The sequence below is a fragment of the Rhinopithecus bieti genome, unplaced genomic scaffold, assembly GCF_001698545.2.
Source record: "Rhinopithecus bieti isolate Rb0 unplaced genomic scaffold, ASM169854v2 scaffold_39586, whole genome shotgun sequence".
Lineage (NCBI taxonomy): Eukaryota > Metazoa > Chordata > Mammalia > Primates > Cercopithecidae > Rhinopithecus > Rhinopithecus bieti.
Genome location: NW_016816842.1, coordinates 3,050,016 through 3,073,873, shown reverse-complemented (window position 1 = coordinate 3,073,873; position 23,858 = coordinate 3,050,016). Strand labels below are relative to the sequence as shown.

At 39.4% G+C, this 23,858-nt stretch overlaps 1 protein-coding gene across 1 annotated transcript in view; it reads left to right on the top strand.

Annotated features, from left to right (window-relative positions):
* The window catches only part of PARP14 (poly(ADP-ribose) polymerase family member 14), a 52,245-nt gene that overhangs the window by 10,394 nt on the left and 17,993 nt on the right, over window positions 1–23,858 (top strand). Inside the window, exons 4-9 of the mRNA XM_017855357.1 lie at window positions 1,023–1,265; window positions 4,249–4,485; window positions 8,210–10,452; window positions 14,934–15,170; window positions 15,719–15,940; window positions 19,398–19,476. Coding sequence (XP_017710846.1) covers window positions 1,023–1,265; window positions 4,249–4,485; window positions 8,210–10,452; window positions 14,934–15,170; window positions 15,719–15,940; window positions 19,398–19,476 — 3,261 coding nt within the window. The remainder of the gene's footprint in view (window positions 1–1,022; window positions 1,266–4,248; window positions 4,486–8,209; window positions 10,453–14,933; window positions 15,171–15,718; window positions 15,941–19,397; window positions 19,477–23,858) is intronic.

Sequence of the window (23,858 nt, the reverse complement as noted above, 5' to 3'; positions counted from 1 at the left end):
AGTCCCCATTGAATAATTGTCCACAGAATGCCTAAAGATCAGATCGTACACACCATGCTTCAGTGGACAAGCATACAGTGAGACTGATCTTGTTTGTATATGTAACTCACTTTTATGGTCAACAGTGGAGAGGAATGAGTCAGCTGGGTGATTGCCATTCAGCGGGCTTTGTATGCAGCAGCCCTTGGCCATTTCACCTTCTGTGTGTATTCCTTAATCATTTGCTATAGGGATCCTTTTTTCTCTTCAGTGATGGGAACTTAACTGTTTTTCGGAGTATAATGTGTTAGGTGATACCCATGTGATACCCATGCACCATCAGATAGTCTTGCTTTCCTCCAGTGACCCAAGCAGTAAATCTCCAATTCAGCAAACATTTACTGAGCCTCAGTTATATACCATATGCCAGCAATACAAGGATGAATAAACATGCGTCTTGCTTTTGAGAAGCTTAGTTCAATAATTTTAGTATGGTGCTGTGCTAGAAATAGGTACTAAGTGCTAGGAAGGATAAGGCAGATTCCTCAAAAAGGCCAGGCAGAAAAGGGTATAATAAAATTAAACCTCAATTATGTATAATTTTAATATAAAATTCGCATATAAAAATAGTCCTATAATGTAAATTGTTCTATAAATGACTATTTACTTAGCTAATTAGTGTGAATATTTTTTCTTATTACTAATAATTACGTACAAATTTTAAAATTCATTTCCAGAGGTTAATATATGTACCCACCAGCAATAAATGAAAATCTTTTATTTCTATAATGCCTATAATCTTGAAAATACAGACGTATTTTTTCAACATGAAAATTTAAAAATATGAACTTTAGTAATAGGCAATTACATGTTACATGTTGCTTTTATTTAAATAAAGCAAAAAGCCATCCAAGGTCTGTTTTTCTGTGAGTTAGCCAAGAGATTGTCAAGGAAAGAGGGCAGTGCCTTGTGATAACCTACTTTGCTAAGACCATAGTAGATAACTATAACATCTTGTACCTCTTTTGTCTTCCTAAAATCAGATGTGCCAGAAGAATTGGAAGCAAAACTCCCTCTCGATGGTGGATCAGACAAAATTGAAGATATCCCAGAGGAATGTGAAAATATTTCCTCTTTGGTGGCATTTGAAAACCTCAAGGCAAATGTGACTGACATAATCCTTACCTTGTTAGTGGAGAACATCAGTGGCCTGTCCAGTGATGATTTTCAACTGGAAGTAATAAGAGATCTTGATGTTGCTGTTGTTACCTTTCAAAAGCACATAGGTAAGATGAAGTGACGCTTCCTCTGTCTATCTTCTTTGCACCACATCATGGGACTTGAGATACCTCTTAGTGGGACATCTCTGAAAGTTTGACTCTTTCTAGTAGCTACTAAGAGAGGTTTCCAAGTTAATATAGTTTTTTTTTATTTTGAAAAAGAAGCATATTCATATTGAAACCAAATTTCGGTATTTTTAGTAGAATGAACTTTATTGCAGGAGTACCCAAGTGTGTGTGTGTGACTGAGAAAGAGAGAGACAGGCAGAGAGAGTAAGAGAGCGTGTGAACACAGCAAAATACACATCTAAAATCCAAGTGATTCCAAGTAAAGGAGTCGGCTTTTTCACATGTGTTATCTCACTGGGTGAAGTAAATATTTGTATTACCAAACTGGACTTCGTGGAAGGTAATGATAACACACACTCATAGAGTGCTGACTATAAGCCAGGTGCTATGCCAGCCTCTTTACATGTATTAATTTATTTATCCTTTCTAAAACCTTATGAGATTATTATTATTGATCTCCATGTTACAGCTGGGGAGATAAAACACAAAGGTGCAAATGCATGGATGAACTGGATTTGAATCCAGGCAGCCTACCTCTACACCTGTCCTCTTACCACTTTACCAGATATTTCCTTAGCACTTTCATGGTCGTTCACATATGTGGGTATGAGTAAGTGCATGTAATGCAGAAAATGGGTGCTCTTTAAGGTAATTGTCAGGAATCTGTAGACAATCTCTGAGATTGGGAAGAGAGCTGTCACCACCGAAAACAAGTACATTTTCCAATTCCAAGCCTTCACTCTTCCATGGCCATGGCAGTGGAGTGGTTAAGAGCACAGGTCATGGAGTCAAAATTCCAGCTCTGCCATTTAACTAGTTATATGAGGTTGACCAAGTTATTATCCTGTCTCTGCCTCACTTTCCTCATTTATAAAATGTCACAATAATACCTACCTAATATAGTTTTTGTAAAGATTGAATGAGATAATGTTTGAAAAGTTCTTAACACAGGGCCAGGTGTAGTGGCTCACGGCCTGTAGTTCCAACACTTTGGGAGGCCAAGGTGGATGATAGCCTGAGTCCAGGAGTTTGAGAGCAGCCTGGGCAACATGGTGAAACTCCATCTCTACAAAAATACAAAAATTAGCCAGGCATGGTGGCGCGCACCTGTACTCCCAGCTACTCTGGAGGCTGAGGTGGGAGAATCACTTGAGCCTGGGAGGCAGAGGTTGCAGTGAGCCAAGATCATGCCATTGCACTCCAGCCTGGGTGACAGAGTGAGAGCCCATGTCTGAAAAAAAGAAAAAAAAAGAAAAAGAAAATAAAAGTACCTAACAACTTAACGTAGTACCTGAGACGTAGTAAGGACTCAAAGGGAGCTATTTTTATTTCAAATTTATTACTATTTCTCACAAAGGGAAAACTAAATGGACTTGCTTTTGTACATTGATCAGAATCTTGAATGCCTAATATGTGCTAGGCACTGGTCTAGGTGCTGTGGGCAGAGATGAATAATCAGGTTCCTGCCCTTGAGAAACTCACAGCCTGGGGTCGGGGAGGAAGCCCATATGTAAACAAATAAGGAAGCTCCAAGAGAAGAAGCTGTCTCTCTAAGCTGTGAACAAAAAGCTGTGGGAAATGGGAGGAAAGGGACCCCCTTCAAACAAGGTGGCCTGGTTTTGCTTCTGTGAAGTTTATTCTCCAGTAGTACCATTTGATAGTGTCCAGAATATATTCCATCTGCTTGACATAGCTGTTTCCCTATCCATCTGGTAAACCCCTCTTCATTGTTCAAAACCCAGATCAGAGCCACTTACTCTGGGACTCATTGTCTGATTCCCAGTATTAGTCTTCCCACCTCATTTGATCCCACAATAGGCAATTTATTTGCTCTCAAGACTTGCTCCCTCATGGATGATGCACTGGCAGAGACTTGTTATGTTTATTTCCATATCCTCAGATCCTAGCACAGTGCCTGGCACATCATGGGCCCACCATCGATACTTCTTCTTCTTCTTCTTCTTCTTCTTCTTCTTATTATTATTATTATTATTATTATTATTTTAAGACAGAGTCTCACTCTGTCGCCCATGCTGGAATGCAGTGCAGTAGCATGATCTCAGCTCACTACAGCCTCTGCCTCCCGGGTTCAAGTGATTCTCCTGCCTCAACTTCCCGAGTACCTGGGACTACAGGCATGCACAATCATGCCCGGCTAATTTTCTTATTTTTAGTAGAGACAGAGTTTCACTATGTTGACCAGGCTTTTCTTGAACTCCTGATCTCAGGTGATCTGCCTGCCTTGGCTTCCCAGAGTGCTTAGATTACAGGCATGAGCCACCACACCCGGCCAATACTTATTATCAAAGAGACAGTTGAGTCCTGAAAGATGAATAGGATCAAGATAAAAAATTGGAGAAGAACATTCCAAATGCAGGAAATTGTATACCCAAAGACCCTTTAAAGGAGAAGGGGGTTTACAAAAATAATGACTAAAAAAAAAAAAAAATGACTAGTTTTTGTGGCAACATGGAAAATAAAATGAATGGCAGGGAATAACCAAAGGTGATGCTTGGAAATTAGTTTTGAGTCACATCACCAAGGGCATTGTACATCTGGCTGAGGAGTGTCAACACTCATACCTGCAGGTAATGAGGAGCCATTGAAGGGCTTGAGAAAGGGGTGAAATGAGATTTGTAGGGAAAGCCCTCAGGAGGATTGGTGACGGCTGGGACAGGAAGTGGGGACATAGCTCAGTGGCAGCAATCGAGGTAAGACATTCGCGTGTGTGTCGCTCAGAGACTGGGAGTTTTAGCGTTTTAGCTATGTAAATTCTCATGTAGGTATTAAGATCTTGTGTCTAAAAATGGAGTGCTTAGCTCTCCCTTTTAACTCAATTAGTAGCCAGACATTTTCTTCTATACAACATAAAGATACAATCAAAATTTACTGATTTTCTTTCTTTTTATTTGGTTTGTAGATACTGTAAGATTTGTTGATGATTGTACCAGGCACCATTCAATTAAACAACTTCAGCTTTCTCCAAGACTTCTGGAAGTGACAAAAACAATCAGGGTTGAAAACCTGCCACCTGGTGCTGATGACTACAGTTTAAAACTTTTCTTTGAAAATCCCTATAGTGGAGGGGGAAGAGTTGTCAATGTTGAATATTTTCCTGAAGAGAGTTCAGCTCTGATTGAATTTTTTGACAGAAAAGGTAATATTTATTAACCTGTCATACTTCGCATAATCTAGGCCATTTTTAGCTGAGCTTAACAGTTATCAATTTAGTTCTGATGTGTTTTATTTGTTTATTTATGCATTTCTTTGGGAATTGAATAAATAATCCTGTTCATCTGGGATATGATGCTTAATAAGGCCAGTGATTCAGACTTTAGAGAAGCAACATCAAGTTTTTGAAAGATTTAAGGAGATTCTTTCATGAGTCTCTACCTATGATGGACTGAAAAATACATTCTTGGGATCTTTGAAATACTATATTAAAAAGGAGATGATCTGTGTTTTAGCCACACACTTGATAGAAACTCTCAAATTAATTACAACAAGGTTAGGTAAAGAAATACTCAGCAACTCATAGAGTTCCTGTACAGTACCACTACTTCTTTTACCTATTGTACCATCATTCAAAAATGGACAGGAGTGGTTTCACATGACCAGTGGATGCCTGCTGGAATATTGTTTGGAGTGACCCTGTGAAAACCATGTCCAGCTGAACCTTAGAGAAACACTTGTGAGTGTTTTGTGACAAAGACTGCCAGTTCTCTGAGGCATATACAAGGTCAGCTTGGAGGTTCTACTTGTGTTCAGAGGTCAAGGCTGAGCAGAAGGAATTAGGGGGCCAGGCCTCTTAGGAAAAGAAGGAAAATTGTGCCTGGGATTAATAAGGGTGGGGCATGACATAGGATAATGTGGTATGCCACTCACTTGAGAGAAATTGTTTCAACAGGGTACTTGAAGGAACCTCCCTTTTCCCAATTCGATTTTTATGAGTTGGGAAAACTGGGTAAAAGTATGGTTTGAATCAAAACGGAATGAAAGACCTACTATTCCTTGGGCAAAGGGACAAAGAGGAGCTTCTGTCACATATTCAAATCTCCTTCTGCCTGGTCTTGGGCCCGGGGAGAGAGAGGGGTACATAAAATCCTCTACCCTAGAAATTAACCTCCCAGCTTGTGGTGAGAGTTGACAGTTTCAGGGTTTTCAAACATTGAGGGCATGGGGCTGTTGGGTTTGTCCTCAGAAGGGCTATTCTACACATACACAACTAATATTAAGTACTATTTACTGAAGGTTTATTTTCTGCCAGAGCTATTCATGTAAACTCTATGGGGCCCTCTCAAAGGTTCCCTTCCTCCCTGATCCCTTTGTACCATCTAACTTTTTTGACCACACCTCCTCCTCCAAACTCACTCATTCTCTGTCCTCCACAATCTGTGATATACTGACTTTCTTTTTTGTTCTCTAGCTTCTCCTTCTTTTTATTTTTTAATGTTCATTTTATTATTTATTTATTTTGAGACAAGGTCTCACTGTCCCTCAGGCTGGAGTACAGTGGCATGATTGTGGCTCACTGCAGCCTCAACCTCCCCAGGCTCAGGTGATCCTTCCACCTCAGCCTCCAGAGTACAGGTGGGACTACAGGTGCATGCTACCATATCCAGCTAATATATTGTATTTTTAGGAGAGATGGGGTTTCGCCATGTTTCCCAGGCTGGTCTTGAACTCCTGGGCTCAAGCAAAACTCCCTCCTTTGCCTCCTAAATTGCTGAGATTATAGGCATGAGCCACTGCATCCAGCTTAGCTTCTCCTTCTTTTAATTATAACTTACATTTGCACAGCTTCGCAGAGTGTTACCAAGTGCACTCAGACAGTCTGTCTTATGGGCATCTTGATTGTTATAATCCCTGTTTTACACATGAGGAAACTGAAGCACAGAAAGGTCCAATAACTTGCCCAAGATTACGCAGCTAATTAGTGACACAGTCAGGATTTGAACTTGGGTATTCTGGTCCCATAACATATACCCTAACTTCTCTCCTTTTTCCAAATCTCCTGTTTACCTATAACGTTAATTTTTCTTATAGGATAGTTCACCATTCACAATGGGTTGCCAATAATGAGGCAGATGGTAGATAGAGCTTGGTTTAAAAGAGAATTTGTTGCACAATATTGTGTTTTATGTAGATTTCTTGAGAGGAAAAAATTAGGCATTTTACTCTAAAATTATTTGGTTCAACTTTACAAAATCTGATTTATTTTTTAAGGAAGAGAATTTTCATTGAACACCTATGTCTGTAAGATCTTTGGCTGTTTTTTCTGCTACAGTATCTCACAATCCCATTAATAATCTGCATGGTTAGATAAACTTTGTCCTTACAGACAAGCAAAGCAGGATGGAGACTTGAAGACATATTAAGATGACATCTGCCATGGTTCTTGGGTCAGACAGACCTGAATTTGATTCCTGGCTTTGGTGCTTACTAGCTTTGTAATCTTGGCCAAGTTACTTTAACCCACCTAAGCCTCTATGTTCTTATCTGTAAAATGGGACTCACATTACTGCTTACCTTAGAGGAGTGCTGTGAGGTTAATGAAATAATATCAGCAAAGTGCTTGTGCCTGACAGTGCTCAGTATGTTGGTAATCACAAATACTGCCCAGGCTTAGGGCTGCCACAGGGCCACATTGGGAAGTTGAAGCTGTATGTTTGGGCCTCTGAAGGCCACTGTCTTTCCATCATGCTCGATACCAGCTCTAGGACCCAATCACACACAAGCTGAAGTTACTTTAACAGCTTTCCACAAAGGTTGCTCTTTTAACCCAAGTTGTTATTGGAGCACATTCTGATTCCCTTTCTGCAGATGCTCTGCCTAATAACTTACACAAAATGAGGAGGGGCTTGGAAGAGAAGAGCGTGCACATGCACACACATGCAAACACACCCATGGGAGTGTTCCAGTGAAGTGGAAAAAGTAGATTGTAGCAGGGCCAGGAGGAGGTGTGGGTCTCACTGAATCATAGTCTGTGGGGCTGGGCTCTCAGAGGACCGTGATGATGACTCGGGTTTGGTAGAGGGGCAAGAGGATGGGCTTTGGGGTTTGACAAACACTGAATCTTAGCTGAGTTATCTGCAGTCTATGTAACCCTATCCAAGTTATCTAACCTTCCCTAGCCTCAGTTTTATCATTTGTAAGTAGGGGTGATAATAATAATGTCTCTACCTCAAATGGTTGTTGTGAGGATGAAATGAATTAAATATATGTAAAGCACTCAGAATAGTGTGTGACACATGCTAAGCTATAATAATTTATTATTATGCTCCTCCTTTTCGAGGTATTAATGTTAATCTAAGTCAACTTTGAAGCCTAAAATTATAGGACTGTATAGGAAGACCAAATAGCATAATACTAAGGTGAGCTTCACTTTGAGCACCAAAATATTTTTTATACTAGGGCAAACATTACTCTCATGCTTGTGACCAAACTCATATATTTCTTAACATGATGGTGATATGTCAGTAATATCAGGAAAACAGTAAATGGAATTTAATTAACAGGACTTCAACATAGATGGATCTTGGCTAGAAAGTAATTATTCCATTCAATAAGGGATACCTGTGCACCTGTGCACTGCTAACCCATACCAGTTTTTATTTGAGCACTTTGAGAGTAGTGCTGCTTTTTAATATGCTGTAATATCACAATTCTACCAACATTAGATTTTTTTCCTCTAAAATGGGAAAATTTTGTTTTGTTTTTCTTTGCCACATATCATCTTGGTCTTACTTTGTTTTATTTCTTTCCTTTGTTAGAAAACATTAGATTTTTTTTTTTTTTCTCTAAAATAGGAAAATTTTGTTTTGTTTCTATTTGCCATATATCATCCTGGGCTTACGTTATTTTTTTTCTTTCCTTTTAAGTGTTAGACACCATCATGGCCACAAAACTCGACTTCAATAAAATGCCACTTTCTGTGTTCCCGTACTATGCCTCACTGGGCACAGCCTTGTATGGAAAGGAGAAGCCTCTGATCAAGCTTCCAGCACCATTTGAAGAGTCACTAGATCTTCCCTTATGGAAGTTCTTACAGAAAAAGAATCACCTGATTGAGGAGATAAATGATGAAATGAGGCGTTGTCACTGTGAGCTCACGTGGTCCCAACTCAGTGGTAAAGTTACCATCAGACCAGCAGCCACCTTAGTCAATGAAGGAAGACCGAGAATCAAGACGTGGCAGGCAGATACTTCCACAGCACTCTCTAGCATCAGGTCTAAATATAGAGTCACCCCAATTAAAGTGGATCCAACAATGTGGGACACCATAAAAAATGATGTGAAAGATGACAGGATTTTGATTGAGTTTGATACACTTAAGGAAATGGTAATCTTAGCAGGGAAATCAGAGGATGTCCAAAGCATTGAGGTACAAGTCAAGGAGTTAATAGAAAGCACTACTCAAAAAATTAAAAGGGAAGAGCAGAGTTTGAAGGAAAAAATGGTCATTTCTCCAGGCAGGTATTTTCTTTTGTGTCACAGCAGTCTACTGGATCACTTACGCACAGAGTGCCCAGAGATAGAGATTTGTTATGATGGAGTCACTCAACACTTGTGCTTGAAAGGACCTAGTGTAGATGTGTATAAAGTCAAGTGTGCAATCCAGGAAAAGGTGTACACCATGGCTCAGAAAAACATTCAGGTTTCTCCTGAGATTTTTCAGTTTTTGCAACAGGTAAATTGGAAAGAATTCTCTAAGTATCTTTTCATAGCACAGGAAATTCTTACACTTTATGAGCTAGAGGGTACAACTGTTCTCTTAACCAGCTGTTCTTCCGAAGCCCTGTTAGAAGCTGAAAAGCAAATGCTCAGTGCCTTAGATTATAAGCGCATTGAAGTTGAGAACAAAGAAGTTCTTAATGGCAAGAACTGGAAAGGGCTCACTCATAATTTGCGTAAGAAACAAAATTCCTCCCCAAACACTGTAATCATCAATGAGTTATCTTCAGAAACCACAGCTGAAGTCATCATTACAGGCTGTGTAAAGGAAGTAAATGAAACCTATGCATTGCTTTTTAACTTCATTGAACAAAACATGAAAATAGAGAGACTGGTTGAAGTAAAGCTTTCCTTAGTTATTGACTATTTAAAGACAGAAAAGAAGCTATTCTTGCCAAAGATAAAGAGGACAAATGTGCAGGTAAGTTTCAATCCTGAGAACAAACAAAAAGGCATTTTACTAACTGGCTCAAAGACCGAAGTACTGAAGGCAATGGACATCGTCAAGCAAGCCCGGGATTCAGTCTGTGTTAAAAGTGTCCATATTGATAAGCCAGGAGCCAAGATGTTCTTCCGGGAAAAAGCATGGTCTTATCAACGTGAGATCAAACGGTTGTTTAGTTGTTACATTGAACTACAGGAGAATGAAGAAGTGAAGGAGGGAGGCAGCCCCTCTAGGCAGAAGTGCTTCTCTCGGACGGCCTTGGCCCCCGGCATCGTGCTCATTGTGCAGCAGGGTGACTTGGCACAGCTTCCTGTAGATGTGGTGGTGAATGCATCTAATGAGGACCTTAAGCATTATGGTGGCCTGGCCGCTGCGCTCTCAAAAGCAGCTGGCCCTGAGCTCCAGGCCGACTGTGACCAGATAGTGAAGAGAGAGGGCAGACTCCTACCAGGCAATGCCGCCATCTCCAAGGCAGGAAAGCTGCCCTACCACCACGTGATCCATGCAGTGGGGCCCCGCTGGAGCGGATATGAGGCCCCGAGGTGTGTGTACCTATTAAGGAGAGCTGTGCAAAAAAGTCTCTGTCTAGCCGAAAAATACAAGTACCGATCCATAGCCATCCCAGCTATTAGTTCTGGAGTCTTTGGCTTTCCCTTAGGCCGATGCGTGGAGACCATTGTTTCTGCCATCAAGGAAAACTTCCAACGCAAGAAGGATGGACACTACTTGAAAGAAATCTACCTTGTTGATGTATCTGAGAAGACCGTTGAGGCCTTTGCAGAAGCTGTGAAAACTGTATTTAAAGCCACCCTGCCAGATACAGCTGCCCCGCCCAGTTTACCAGCAGCAGCAGGGCCTGGGAAAACATCATGGAAACAAGGAAGTCTGGTGTCCCCGGGAGGCCTGCAGATGCTGCTGGTGAAAGAAGGCGTGCAGAATGCTAAGGTGAGTGTTGCCTTTACAGAACACCACCAGGGCACTGTGACTCCACTTAGTCAGCGACTCTCATGCAGGGCTGAAGAAAAATAAGGACCAAGGGGAGAATCAAGGCAGAGAATCCCATGCCCTCCACGCCCACCTTTTAACAATTTTCCTTAGGTAACTGGGCTCCTTACCAAATCATTTACTAATAGAGATCGGCCAATTATTTGTGAGAACTGAAAGTGTGTAGAGGTCAGATTTCTAGGTTTCCAGTAGTTGTAGAAATCCATAATATCACACATTTAGACAATTCTCTATATTTTACACCTGCCACGTTTTGGTAAATCTAAGACTAATTTCCTAATTTACTGACAGCAGATACAGAGCAATCAGAGCATAGGGTATGCAGAGGACAGGAATCTTGTCAATGATGCTGAGCAAGAGCGAGCTTGGGGCCAGAGTCTGAAGGACCATCAGCGCCCAACACCAGTGAGGAAGTGAAAAGTGGACCTGAGGAAGTTACAGGTGCCAGGCGTTATGTGGGGACAATTCTTGTAGGCTGTAGGGGCATGGCGGCGGCGGGGGGGCTAAAATGTTTATTTTTATTTTTATTTTTTTTTGAGGCAGGATCTCGCTCTGTCATCCAGACTGGAGTGCAGTGGCACCATCTCGGCTCACTGCAACCTCCACCTCCCGGGTTCAAGTGATTCTCCCACCTCAGCCTCCCTAGTAGCTGGGACTACAGGCGCGTGCCACCATGTCCGGCTAATTTTTGTAATTTTTTTTTTTTTTTTTAATAAAGATGGGGTTTCACCATGTTGGCCAGGCTGGTCTTCAACTCCTGACCTCAGGTGATCTGCCCGCCTCAGCCTCCCAAAGTGCTGGGATTACAGGCATGAACCACCTTATTTAGCAACATAGGGTCTAACGAATCAGAACAGCAGCCATCTGCCCAGGGTCTGAAGCCTCCTACTGTGCCAGGCACTACTTCTTTACTTGGAAGATCTGGGGGAGTCCTGGAAGGGGAGTCAGGGTGGAGATGGTGGGAGCAGTGAGGGGCAGATGCCGGGCAGCACTTATTTCCCAACCAACAGAAACGTTTTTCCTTACTGTCTTAACTGGCATGACCATAGTTGTGTCTTCCAGTGGATATTTGCCTCAACCTTCCTCTGCTGGCGTGGAGTGAATGTGCTCGGGGCTGCCAGAGGGACCCTGGGACCCAGAGCTGGGTGAATGCCCTTCCTGCCACCCAAGAATGCTGCTGGGCTGTTTTTTGCCCCACTTTTTAAAAGGAAGATCAATTAGCACAATATATATAAAAGAAAACAGACATCACGATACAATGAAAGTTTCATCAAGTCTGAGTGTTTTATTCAAAGACCAAGACCAAAGTCCTAAATTACCAGCACTGGGTGTTACTTATCTTCATCATCTTTAAACAAAATACAGTTGAATATGTGCTTTACATGATATTAAGTGAAATGAACAAAATTTAATAAACTTGCCAAATGTTTTGCTTTGAATTGTTTAAAAGAAAAAGTATATCTAAGCATCCATCTAGTGTCCAATATAATGTGATAAAAGGTGACACAATTGAAACTATATTAACCTGAATATATTTGCTGTTTCAGCATATTTCTACATCACAACTATCTTGAGAAAAGCTGAAAATTGCTTAACAGTCACACTCAATCACCATCCTTTTTGTTTAAACAGCTTTGTTGAGATATAATTCACATACCATACCTGTTTACAATGTGCAATTCAGTGGCTTTTAGTATATTCACTGAAGTATGCAATCATTACCACAATCTAATTTTAGAACATTCTCTTCATTCCAGAAAGAAACCCTGTGCCCATTAGCAGTCACTCCCCATTCCGTTCACCCACCTCCCCAGCCCTAAGCAACCACTAATCTACTTCCTGTTTCTATAGATTCACTTATTCTGGAAATTTAATATAAGTGGAATCATACAATTTGTGGTTGTCTGACTGACTTCTTTCATTTAGCAGAATGTTTTCAAGGTTTATCGATGTTGTACCATGTATCAGAACTTACTTCCATTTTATGGCTGAATAATACTCCATTGTATGGATAGATCACATTTTATTTATCCATTCTTCAGTTGATGAACATTTGGATTGTTTCCACTGTTTGACTTCCATGAATAATTCTGCTATGAACATTTGTATACCAGTTTTTGTATGAACATGTGTTTTCAGTTCTCTTGGGTATATACCTAGGAGTGGAATGGCTGGGTCATATGGTAACTCTGTGTTTGACCATCTGAGGAACTGCTAGATCATTTCCCAAAGCAGCTGCACTGTTTTACATTCCTGTCAGCAACATTGACAGTTCCAATTTCTCCACCTCCTTGTCGACACTTGTTATTATCTTCTTTCTGATTATAGCCATCCTAGTGAGTGTGAAGTCACATCTCACTATGGTTTTGATTTGAATTTCCATAATGACTAATGATGTTGAACATCTTTTCATGTACTTTTTGACAATGTGTATATCTTCCTTAGAGAAATGTCCATGTGGATCCTTTGCCCACTTGTAATTAGTTAGTTAATTATTTTTAGAGACAGGGTCTTGCTCCGTTACCCAAGCTGGAGGACAGTGGCATGATCATATCTTACCGTAACATTGAACTTCTGGCCTCAAGTGATTCTCCCTCCTTGACCTCCTGAAGTGCTGGGATTACAGGTGTGAGCCAAAGTACCTGGCTTATATTTTCTCTTTTTCATTTGGGTTATTTGTCTTTTTATTACTAAGTATTTTTTCTCTAGTTTGGATATAAGTCCCTTATCAGATATATGATTTGCAAATACTTTCTTCTATGTGCCATCTTTCTTTTTTGAGTTGTTACTTTGTTTAAAATATTTTTTGTTTTAGTTTAAAGTGCTGAACTGGAAGATTTTAAACAGATTTTTACTTACCGTAAGCTTAAGTAATAACTACAAGAACCATAGCTAATATTGGTTGTTACTATGTACCGAGCCTTGTGTTGGGTTTTGTTGCTGTTGTTGTTGTTTGTTTGTTTATTTTTTTTATTTATTTTGAGATGGAATCTTGCTGTGTCACTTAGGCTGGAGTGCAGTGGCACAGTCTCAACTCACTGCAACATCTGCCTCCCGGGTTCAAGTGACTCTCCTGCCTTAGCCTCCCGAGTAGCTGGGACTACAGGTCCCCGCCACCACACCCAGCTAATTTTTGTATTTTTAGTAGGGATGGGGTTTCTCCTTGTTGGCCAGGCTGATATCTAACTCCTGACCTCAGGTGATCCACCTGCCTCGGCCTCCCAAAGTGCTGGAATTAGAGGCGTAAGCCATCATGCCCAGCCTGCACTGTGCTGTTTTGACATGCATTTTCTCATTCACTGCCATGCAGCAGATTCTAGGATTATTATTCTTTTCACTTCACAGATGAGAGAGTGAGACTTAAAGGGGTTAAGTAATTTGCCCACATCCCCCAACTAGCAAATGGTAGAGCCAGGATTGGAATTTGTTCAGACTCTTAACCATTGCACTGTTTCAAAATGTTAAAAATAATTTTGTGTCTCATTTTAAAATCAACTCTTTTGACCAAGCATCAGAAATGGGAATGAATTTCATTCCTTGTCCCTTTTGACACCAAATGTCACGACATTCTTTCCCAACTAGGCATGGTGGCTCATACCTGTAGTCCTAACTACTCGGAATGCTGAGGTGGGAGGATCACTTGAACCCTAGGAGTTTAAGGCTGCAGTGAACTATGATCACGCCACTGCCCTCCAGCCTGGGTGACAGAGCAAGACCTTCTCTCTTAAAAAAAGTCATACTTTGCTTTTCTTTCACTCCCATAGATGCGTAGCTTCCATGACTGCAATAACTGCTCTGCATTACTCCTTAGTGACCCAGGCAGGCCAGCTTTGAAAATCACTTGGCTACATTCCCTCTTCTCTGTTCTCTTGACCTCTCTAATCTGCTCACATTCACTGATGAAAAAGCTTCCAGGGCTGCTCCCTGCCTGTCAGGGAGTCCAGATGTCTTGGCACTCAAGGTGGGCCCCCCAGTCTACCCCCAGTGTAACATTTCTAGCCTGGAGTGTACCATTTTGCTGCAGAAGCTCTCTCAGATCAAATTAATCTGTTCACAGCTCACAACCCACCATGCCTATGTTCATGCTGCTCTCTGTCTCGCTCTGCCTGCTGAAATTCTTCCCATTTCTCAAACCCCACATTGCCCATGGTGTCTTCACTAGTTACTGAAACAGCTTTCTCTGGACTCCTCCAGTGATGCCATACCATTCATAGATTGCTTTTTGACTGCTCTCTTTTGTTCCTAAGTGCCACTGAAATAAGTATTTAGTAACACTTTGTCTTGTGTTGATATTTAAATCACTGAAACCTTAATCATCTTAGTTGTCTCCCGTTGTGCCAAGCCCAGTGGCTCAAATATAATAATCATCAATGAATGCTTTTTGTTAAAATTTGAAACAAATTTTTGGTTTTGTCTTTCAGACGGATGTTGTTGTCAACTCTGTTCCCTCTGATCTTGAGCTTAGTAGAGGGCCTCTTTCTAAGGCCCTCTTGGAAAAAGCTGGACCAGCGCTCCAGGACGAATTGGACACAGTTGGACAAGGGATGGCTGTCAGCGTGGGCACAGTGCTCAAAACCAACAGCTGGAATCTGGACTGTCGCTGTGTGCTTCACGTGGTAGCTCCGGAGTGGAGAAATGGTAGCACATCTTCACTCAAGGTTGGCCCTGGTTTTGAATTCTCTAGGAAGTCGGGTAGCCCTTTGGGTTCTCCTTTTAGTAGCATATTGATTGGACATAGATTGGGCCTTGTCTGTTTCTCTTCCATAATAATCACGCTTTTGGCAGATTCCATCATGTGGCCATTTCTTTCAGCTGTAGCTGACTTCTCCTGAGGACTAGTTAATAATATAAATGAATTATTGTGCTCAATAATTATTGGAGCTCAGGGAAGGGTTACTGAACATAATATTATTACTTGCTTAGTGAAGAAAGCCAGAGAAGGATGTGAAGAATGGAAGAGAATGAAAGAAAAGAACAGTAGTTGCTTTGCTTCTTTCCTTCGTTGTGAATGTGTTTAAGTCTCTCATATTCTCTTTTCCTTTTCCTTTCCTTCTCCTGTATTTTTCTTTCCTCTTCTGATTGCCCTTAATCACTATTGAAAGCAAAAAGGAGTATTCGAGGTCACAAGGTTGCTAAATTCTTGTCCTTTTTGTTCTAACTCCCATTTCTAGACAAGATGTATAAGGATGTGCTTTGTGCATTTCAGATCATGGAAGACATAATCAGAGAATGTATGGAGATCACTGACAGCTTGTCCTTAAAATCAATTGCATTTCCAGCAATAGGAACAGGAAACTTGGGATTTCCTAAAACCATATTTGCTGAATTAATCATTTCAGAGGTGTTCAAATTTAGTAGCAAGAATCAGCTGAAAACTTTGCAAGAGGTTCACTTTCTGCTGCACCCAAGTGATCATGAAAATATTCAGGTACAGTGCCACTCATTTCTGATTATTTTGTAACTGAGACCTAATGTTTTTTCAAATGTCTTTTTGTTCTGACAGGATGCTTTTTTCATTCATTTCCCCATACAGGAAAGTAAGGAAGTAGTTTATACTTGTAGTTGTAGTTGTAGCATAACAAATTTTAAGACAAGTTACAGATGTAGAAAAAGTTTAACTTCCTATTCAGGAAAATTCCAAACATATCCAAATGTAGACATAATAGTATAATGAAGTCCGTTGTACCTATCACTGAACTTCAACAGTTATCAACCTATGGCCAGTATGTTTAATCTCTATCTCCATTTATTTCCCTTCCTTCTATATTATTTTGAAGCAAATCCCAGACATATCATTTTATCCATAAACAATTCAATATTTATTTTAAACAATAACATTTCTTTTTAAAAAAGTAACATAACCACAATACTGCATCACATCTAAAATAAATGGACAATAATTCCTTTATTTAACCAATTATGAAATCAATTCTCAAATTTCCAACTATCTCATAAGTGTTTTGTTTTTACAGCTTTGTGTTTGAAGCAGAATCCAAATAAGGCCCACATATTGCAATGGAGTTGACTATAGGATTTCCCTCCATATGGACATAGAAATTTTAATGCAGAGTATGAAAGCACAGTGTGGCCTTATCACTAGGAAGATGTCAGAAGGTGTGGTTAGAATGGATTAGCACATTCCCATGTGGATAGGAGAGTTGGGACCAGAAACACCAGAACCATCATCAGTCATGAGTTCATCATTCAGCTACATTTACTGAGCATCAGCTGTGGGAGAGCACTGGACTCAGCATTATGGCAGCACAACAGGCATTTAAGCCATTATCCCTGCAGTCCAAGTCTTTACTTAATCAAATAAAGTAGATGACATTCAATGTTTGAAAAACTCCCATGATATTACAAAAAATGATCAAATAGATTAAAATCAGCAACCCAAGAGATATCTGTGGATCATTGGACCATCTGAATTTTAGGTAACACTTAATTTTCTGTGATGCTAGATACTACCTTTAAGTTCGTTGGAAGCAAGTAAATCTAACCTAAATTCTAATCAGGCAGCCAACCACCTGAGTAAAATATGTGGTCCATTTACTTGTCCTGTATAATTAGTTACTCTTCTGTGCAACGGAAGCTTTTAAAATAATCTCCCTATGACTTGCATTGTGCAAGGTGATATGGATCGTGGAACAGGACGAATAGGAATAGCACATACTTTCCCTCCTATAAATCACAATTACTTTAGAGCTAAGATTTATATACACAAAATGAACTAAATGAGAGGCATGAAGTGCTGTTTTTGAATGAACGGGTGATTGAATACAGCATGAGTTCTGTGACACAGACCTGAACCTTTAAATACCACTCTTTTTCATGCAACCTCAGCATTCATTTTCTTTCCTAAAGACTGAGTATTTTGCAAATACTCTGTAAAAAGAGTTAGTCTATACAGATACCTTTAGTACCATCTGAAATTCTCTATGTGTGTCTGTTACACTTTTTCTCTTTAGACTCTTAAAGACAGTTAAACTTTGGTTACATTTTCACACACAAAAAATCAGCAAAGCCTATTGAGATGTTTATAGATGGAGACTGTCACAGAGGTTGCAAAGCCGCAGTCCTGTGCTTTGAACATGGCCTCTAGATGTGCTTTATTTAGATTATTAAAAAAAAAAATTCAATCAGTTGCTAACATTTAAAATCAAAATTTTACATAAAACTCTAGATATCCACTATGACCTAAAACTTAAAAACTTCTGGCACATTAAACATGGCTTCCTGCTTGGAACAGGAAGTTTTCCATGTCTGAGTGGCAGGTGTTCTCTAGTTCTCCACAGTCAAATCAGTCTACCTTTACCCATGTGCCTTACCTGCCTGGCTCCTGGAGGGCTGTGAGTCTGAGATCTTTGTTCTACCCTCTCTCTGGGTCCTTCTCCCATTATTGCATCTGTCTTTAGCCAAGATGTTACTTGATTTTTTTTTCCAACAAAATTATCTGTTGCTTGTTTACAAGGAGGAAGAAAATGATGATTTTGGAGGGTCACCAACAGGCAAAAGAAAAAAAAAAAAAGAAATTCACAGGTTTATTAACACTAGAATACACACACCAGCTACTTGCTCCAAAAATCATGACTCCCCAGCCCCTCCTCTTTTGGTACAAATAGGAAATAAAAAATGGAAGTGTTTGGGACCTTGTGATGGTCATTCTCTTAACATTGTAGTTCTTACAATTGGCAAGTTATTTGCTTTGACTGACTATTATGGTAATTCATGTTCATTGTAGAAACTTTGAACAATGCAAAATGCATAAATTCTTTAGTTGGATTTTATTCCAGCCTGCTTTTTTACATATGTACTTTTAAAAGTGGGATTGGCTGAAAGCGGTGGCTCATGCCTGTAATCCCAGCACCTTGGGAGGCCAAGGCAGGCAGATCACCTGAGGTCAGGACACTAGCCTGGCTAACATGGTGAAACCCTGTCTCTACTAAAAATACAAAAATTAGCTGGGTGTGGTGGCCTCCCAAGTAGGCTGAGGCAGGAGAATCACTTGAACCTGGGAGGCAGAGGTTGCAATGAGCCAAGATTGCGCCACTACACTCCAGTCTGGGTGACAGAATGAGACTCCATCTTAAATAAATAAATAAATAAATAAATAAATAAATAAATATTGTGATTATATCTTATTTTATTTAATATCCTTTGCTTTTATTTTCTATTTCATTAAATCTTCTTTGAGGCTGGGCACAGTGGCTCACACCTTTAATCCCTGCACTTTGGGAGGCCAAGGCAGGAGGATCACTTGAGGCCAGAAGTTCAAGACCAGCTTGAGCAACATAGGGAGATCCTGTTTCTACAAAACAAAAACAAACAAACAAACAAACAAACAAAAAATACTTAGCTGGGTGTGGTGCCATGCCTATAGTCCCAACTACTTGGGAGGCTGAGGTGGGAGAATTGCTTAAGCCCAGGAGGTCGAGGCTGCAATGAACGCCTCTAGCACTTCAGCCTGGGTGACACTCCAGCCTGGGCATCACAGCGAGATCTCATTTATTAAAAAATAAAAAATTCTTTGAAAATCTATTTTTAATGGCTACTAAATAATCCAACACATGGATACAGCAACATTTATTTAACTTTTTTCCTGTTGAATTTTTAACTGTTTTTTTCTCTATTATGAATGGCACTATAGTGAATATCCTTGTATTTATATCTTTGTCCACATCTTTATTTTCATTAGACACATTTATAGAAGCAGAATCATGTGTTGTTTTCATAACTTTCAAGATCTGCAATGAAATTAAATAATACTGCTTGATAATGTTTATCTCCCAAATATGTATGTATGCATGCAGGACCAAACACCCTGATGATTCCAATTTATTCGTCTACAGAGGAGTGTAATGATCAACGCTATGTTTATATTTCAGGCATTTTCAGATGAATTTGCCAGAAGGGCTAATGGAAATCTCATCAGTGACAAAATTTCCAAGGCTGAAGATACACAAGGTTCAGTAAAGCTTCTAAATTGAAAAGTGATTTGTAGTTGCTAAGTAACTGTTCACTGACAGGTAAAAGATAGTAGTGATAATTTTTATGAAAGAAAGAACAATGAGTGACAAATGATACTAAGTTATGTTTCATATGCCTGAGCGTGTAAGACACTGGTCATGTTTACATCATCTGAAGCAGAAGGGAAGGCAGGCCAAGTTATATAATCTGTACAATGGGTTTTAAGTAATGACAAGACTACCATTTCCTGAGGAGAATGTGATATGTATTTTCCAAAATAGACAAATTAGAGAGACAACGCTAACCAAATGTTTCACCTCTGCCAAATTTGTTGTTGCCATATTTGAGTTGATCCTGTTTGAGTTTCACCAAGGCTTCTTTAATAGAAAAATGTCTTTCACCAAATTTGGAAAATTTTAAGTTATCTCTTTAAATGCTTTTTTGTGCACTGATCGATTTCATGTCTCCTTCTGTTTTCCAATACTGTGGTGCTAAGCCTTTTGATAGTGTTCCAAGATCTCTGCAGAGCTGTTCTCTCCATGCCTACCGCCCCCCCGCAACCCCGCACGTCTCTTTTCTCTCTTGTTCTTCAGATTGGATAATTTATCTTGACCTACCTTCAAGTTCACTGAGTCTTTTCTCTGCCCACTATGCTATTGAGCCCATCCAGTGAATGTTTTATTTTAGATATATATGTGTAAGTTCTAAAATGTCTATTTGGTTCTTTTTAAAATTTTTAAATTCTTTGAAGTTTGAACTTTATTTTCCTTTGCAATTTATTATTATTATTATTTTAATAGTTTTGGGGATACAGGTGGTTTTTGGTTCCATGGATAAATTCTTCAGTAGTGATTTCTGAGATTTTAGTGCATCTGTCACCTGAGCAGCATATACTGTACCTGTTATGTACTCTTTTATCCCTCACCCCTCTCTCAACCTACCCATTGGAGTCCCCAAAGTCCATTATATCACTCTTATGCTTTTGCATCCTCATAGCTTAGCTTTCACTTATAAGTGAGAACATAGGATATTTGGTTTTGCATTCCTAAACTACTTCACTTAGAATAATAGCCTCCAGCTCCATCCAAGTTGCTTCAAAAGATATTATTTCATTCCTTTTTATGGCTGAAGAGTATTCCATGGTGTATATATAGCACATTTTGTTTATCCACTTGTTGGCTGATGGGCGCTTAGGTTGGTTCCATATCTTTGCAACTACAAATTGTGCTGCTATAAACGTGTGTGTGTATGTCTTTTCATATAATGACTTATTTTGCTTTGGGTGGTTACCCAGTAGTGGGATTGCTGGATTGATTGGTAGTTTTACTTTTAGTTCTTTCAGGAATCTCCATGCTGCTTTCTGTAGTGGTTGTAATAATTTACATTCCCACCAGCAATGTAAAAGTGTTCCCTTTTTACCACATCCATGCCAACAGCTATCGTTTTTTGACTTTTAAGTTATGGCCATTCTTGCAGGAGTAAGGAAGCATCTCATTGTGGTTTTAAGCATCTCGTTGTGGTTTTAATTTGCATTTTCCTGATGATTAGTGATGTTGGGCATTTTTTCTTATGTTTGTTGGCTGTTTGTATACCTTCTTTTGAGAAATGTCTGCTCATATCCTTTGCTGACTTTTTGATGGGATTATTTTTGTTTGTTTGTTTTTTCTTGCTGATTTGTTTGAGTTTCTTGTAGATTCTGGATACTGGTCCTTTATCGGATGCATAGTCTTCAAATATTTTCTCCCATTCTGTGGATTGTCTGTTTACTCTCCTGATTACTTTGCTGTGCAGAAGCTTTTTAGTTTAATTAGGTCCCATTTTTAATTTTTGGTTTGGTTGCATTTGCTTTTGGGGTCTTAGTCATGAATTCTTTGCCTAAGTCAATGTCCAGAAGAGTTTTCCAATGTTATTTTTTAGAATTTTATGGTTTCAGGTCTTAGATGTAAGTCTTTGATCCATTTTGAGTTGATTTTTATATGAGGTGAGAGATAGGGATCCAGTTTCATCTTCTACATGTGGCTTACCAGTTTTCCCAGCACCATTTATTGAATAGGGTATCATTTCCCCAATGTATGTTTCTGTATGCTTTGTTGAAGATCAATTGGCTTTAAGTATTTGACTTTATTTCTGGGCCCTCTATTCTATTCCATTGGTCTACATGCTTATTTTTATACCAGTACCATGCTGTTTTGGTAACTATAGACTTGTAGTATAATTTGAAGTTGGGTAGTGTGATGCCTCCAGATTTGTTCTGTTTGCTTAGACTTGCTTGATTATATGGGCTCTTTTTTGGTTCCATATGAATTTTAGGAATTATTTTTCTAGTTCTGTGAAGAATGATACCGGTATTTGGATGAGAATTCATTGAATCTGTAGACTGCTTTGGGCAGAATGGTCATTTTCACAATATTGATTATTCCCATCCATGAGCATGGAATGTGTTTCCATTTGCTTGTGTCATTTCTTTGACCAGTGTTTTGTAGTTTTCCTTGTAGAGATCTTTCACCTCCTTGGTTAAGTATATTCTTAGGTATTTTATTTATTTATTTATTTATTTTTGCAGCTATTGTATAAGGGATTGAGTTTTGATTTGGTTCTCAGCTTGGTCGTTGTTGGTGTGTAGCTAGGCTACTAATTTGTGTACATTGGTTTTTTTAACCTGAGACTTTACTGAAACTGTTTATCAGATCTAGGAGCTTTTTGCAGGAGTCGTTAGGATTTTCTAGTATACAATTGTATTATCCGCAAACAGCAACAGTTTGACTTCCTCTTTTCCAGTTTGGATGGACTTTATTTCTTTGTCTTGTCTGATTGTTCTGGCAGGGACTTCCAGTACTATGCTGAATAGAAGTGGTGAAAGTGGGCATCCTTGTCTTGTTCCAGTTCCCAGGGGTAATGCTGTCAACTTTCCCCCATTCAATATGATGTTGGCTGTGGGTTTGTCATATATGGCTTTTACTACTTCAAGATATGTCCCCTCTATGCCTATTTGGTTGAGGGTTTTTATAATAAAGCGGTGCTGGATTTTATCAGATGCTATTTCTCATCGATTGAGATGATTATATGGTTTTTGTTCTTAATTCAGTTTATGTGATGTATTGTATTTATTGACTTATATATGTTAAACCATCCCTGCATCCCTGGGATGAAATACACTTGTTCATAATGTGTTATCTTTTTGATGTGCTGTTGGATTTCGTTAGCACGTATTTTGTCAAAGATTTTTGCATCTGTGTTCATCAGAGATATTGGTCCATAGTTTTCTTTTTTTGTTGTATCCTTTCTTGGGTTTATTATTAGTTTAATACTGGCTTTTAGACGATTTAGGGAGGATTCCTTCTTTCTCTATCTTTTGGAATAGTTTCAGTAGGATTGGTACCAATTCTTTGCTGTGAATCCATCTGGTCTGGGACTTTTTTGTTGTTGGCAATTTTTTAAATTACTAATTCAATCTTGCTGCTTGTTATTGGTCTGTTCAGGGTTTCTGTTTCTTTCTGATTTAACCTAGGAGGGTTGTACGTTTCCGGGAATTTATCCATTTCCTCTAGAGTTTCTAGTTTGTGCACGTAAAGGTATTCATAGCAGCCTTGAAAGATCTTTTGTATTTCTGTGGTATTGGTTGTAATGTCTCCAGTTTCATTTCTAATTGAGCTTATTTGGAACTTCTCTCTTCTTTTTCTTGGTTAATCTCACTAACAGTCTATAAATTTTCTTTATCTTTTCAAAGAACCAGCTTTTTGTTTCATTTTTTATCTTTCTGTGTTTGTTTGTTTCAATTTCATTTAGTTCTGCTCTGATCTTTGTTATTTATTCCACTGAGTTTGGGTTTAGTTTGTTCTTGTTTCTCCAGTCCCTTGAGGTCTTTTTAAAATAGTCTCTGTTTCTCTGCAGAGACATCCTATTTTTCCATTCATTTCACATCATTTCCATCCATTCAAATGTGTTTACTTTGACCTCATGGATCATAGTTATAGTAGATGCTTTAAAGTCTTCTATAATTCCACCATCTGGATCACTTTGGGATTGACATTTTTTTTTTAATGGAGCCTTGCTCTGTTGCTCAGGCTGGAGTGCAGTGGTGCAATCTTGGCTCACTGCAACCTCCACCTCCTGGGTTCAAGCGATTCCCTTGCCTCAGCCTCCCAAGTAGCTGGGATTACAGGCATGTGCCACCATGCCCAGCTAATTTTTGTATTTTTCTTTTAGTAGAGGCAGGGTTTTACCATGTTGGCTAGGCTGGTCTTGAACTCCTGACCTCAAGTGATCCACCTGCCTCGGCCTCCCAAAGTGCTGGGATTACAGGCATGAGCCACCGTGCTTGGCCGGGATTGACATCTTTTTTTTTTTTTTTTTTTTTTTTTTTTTTTTTTTTTTTTTTT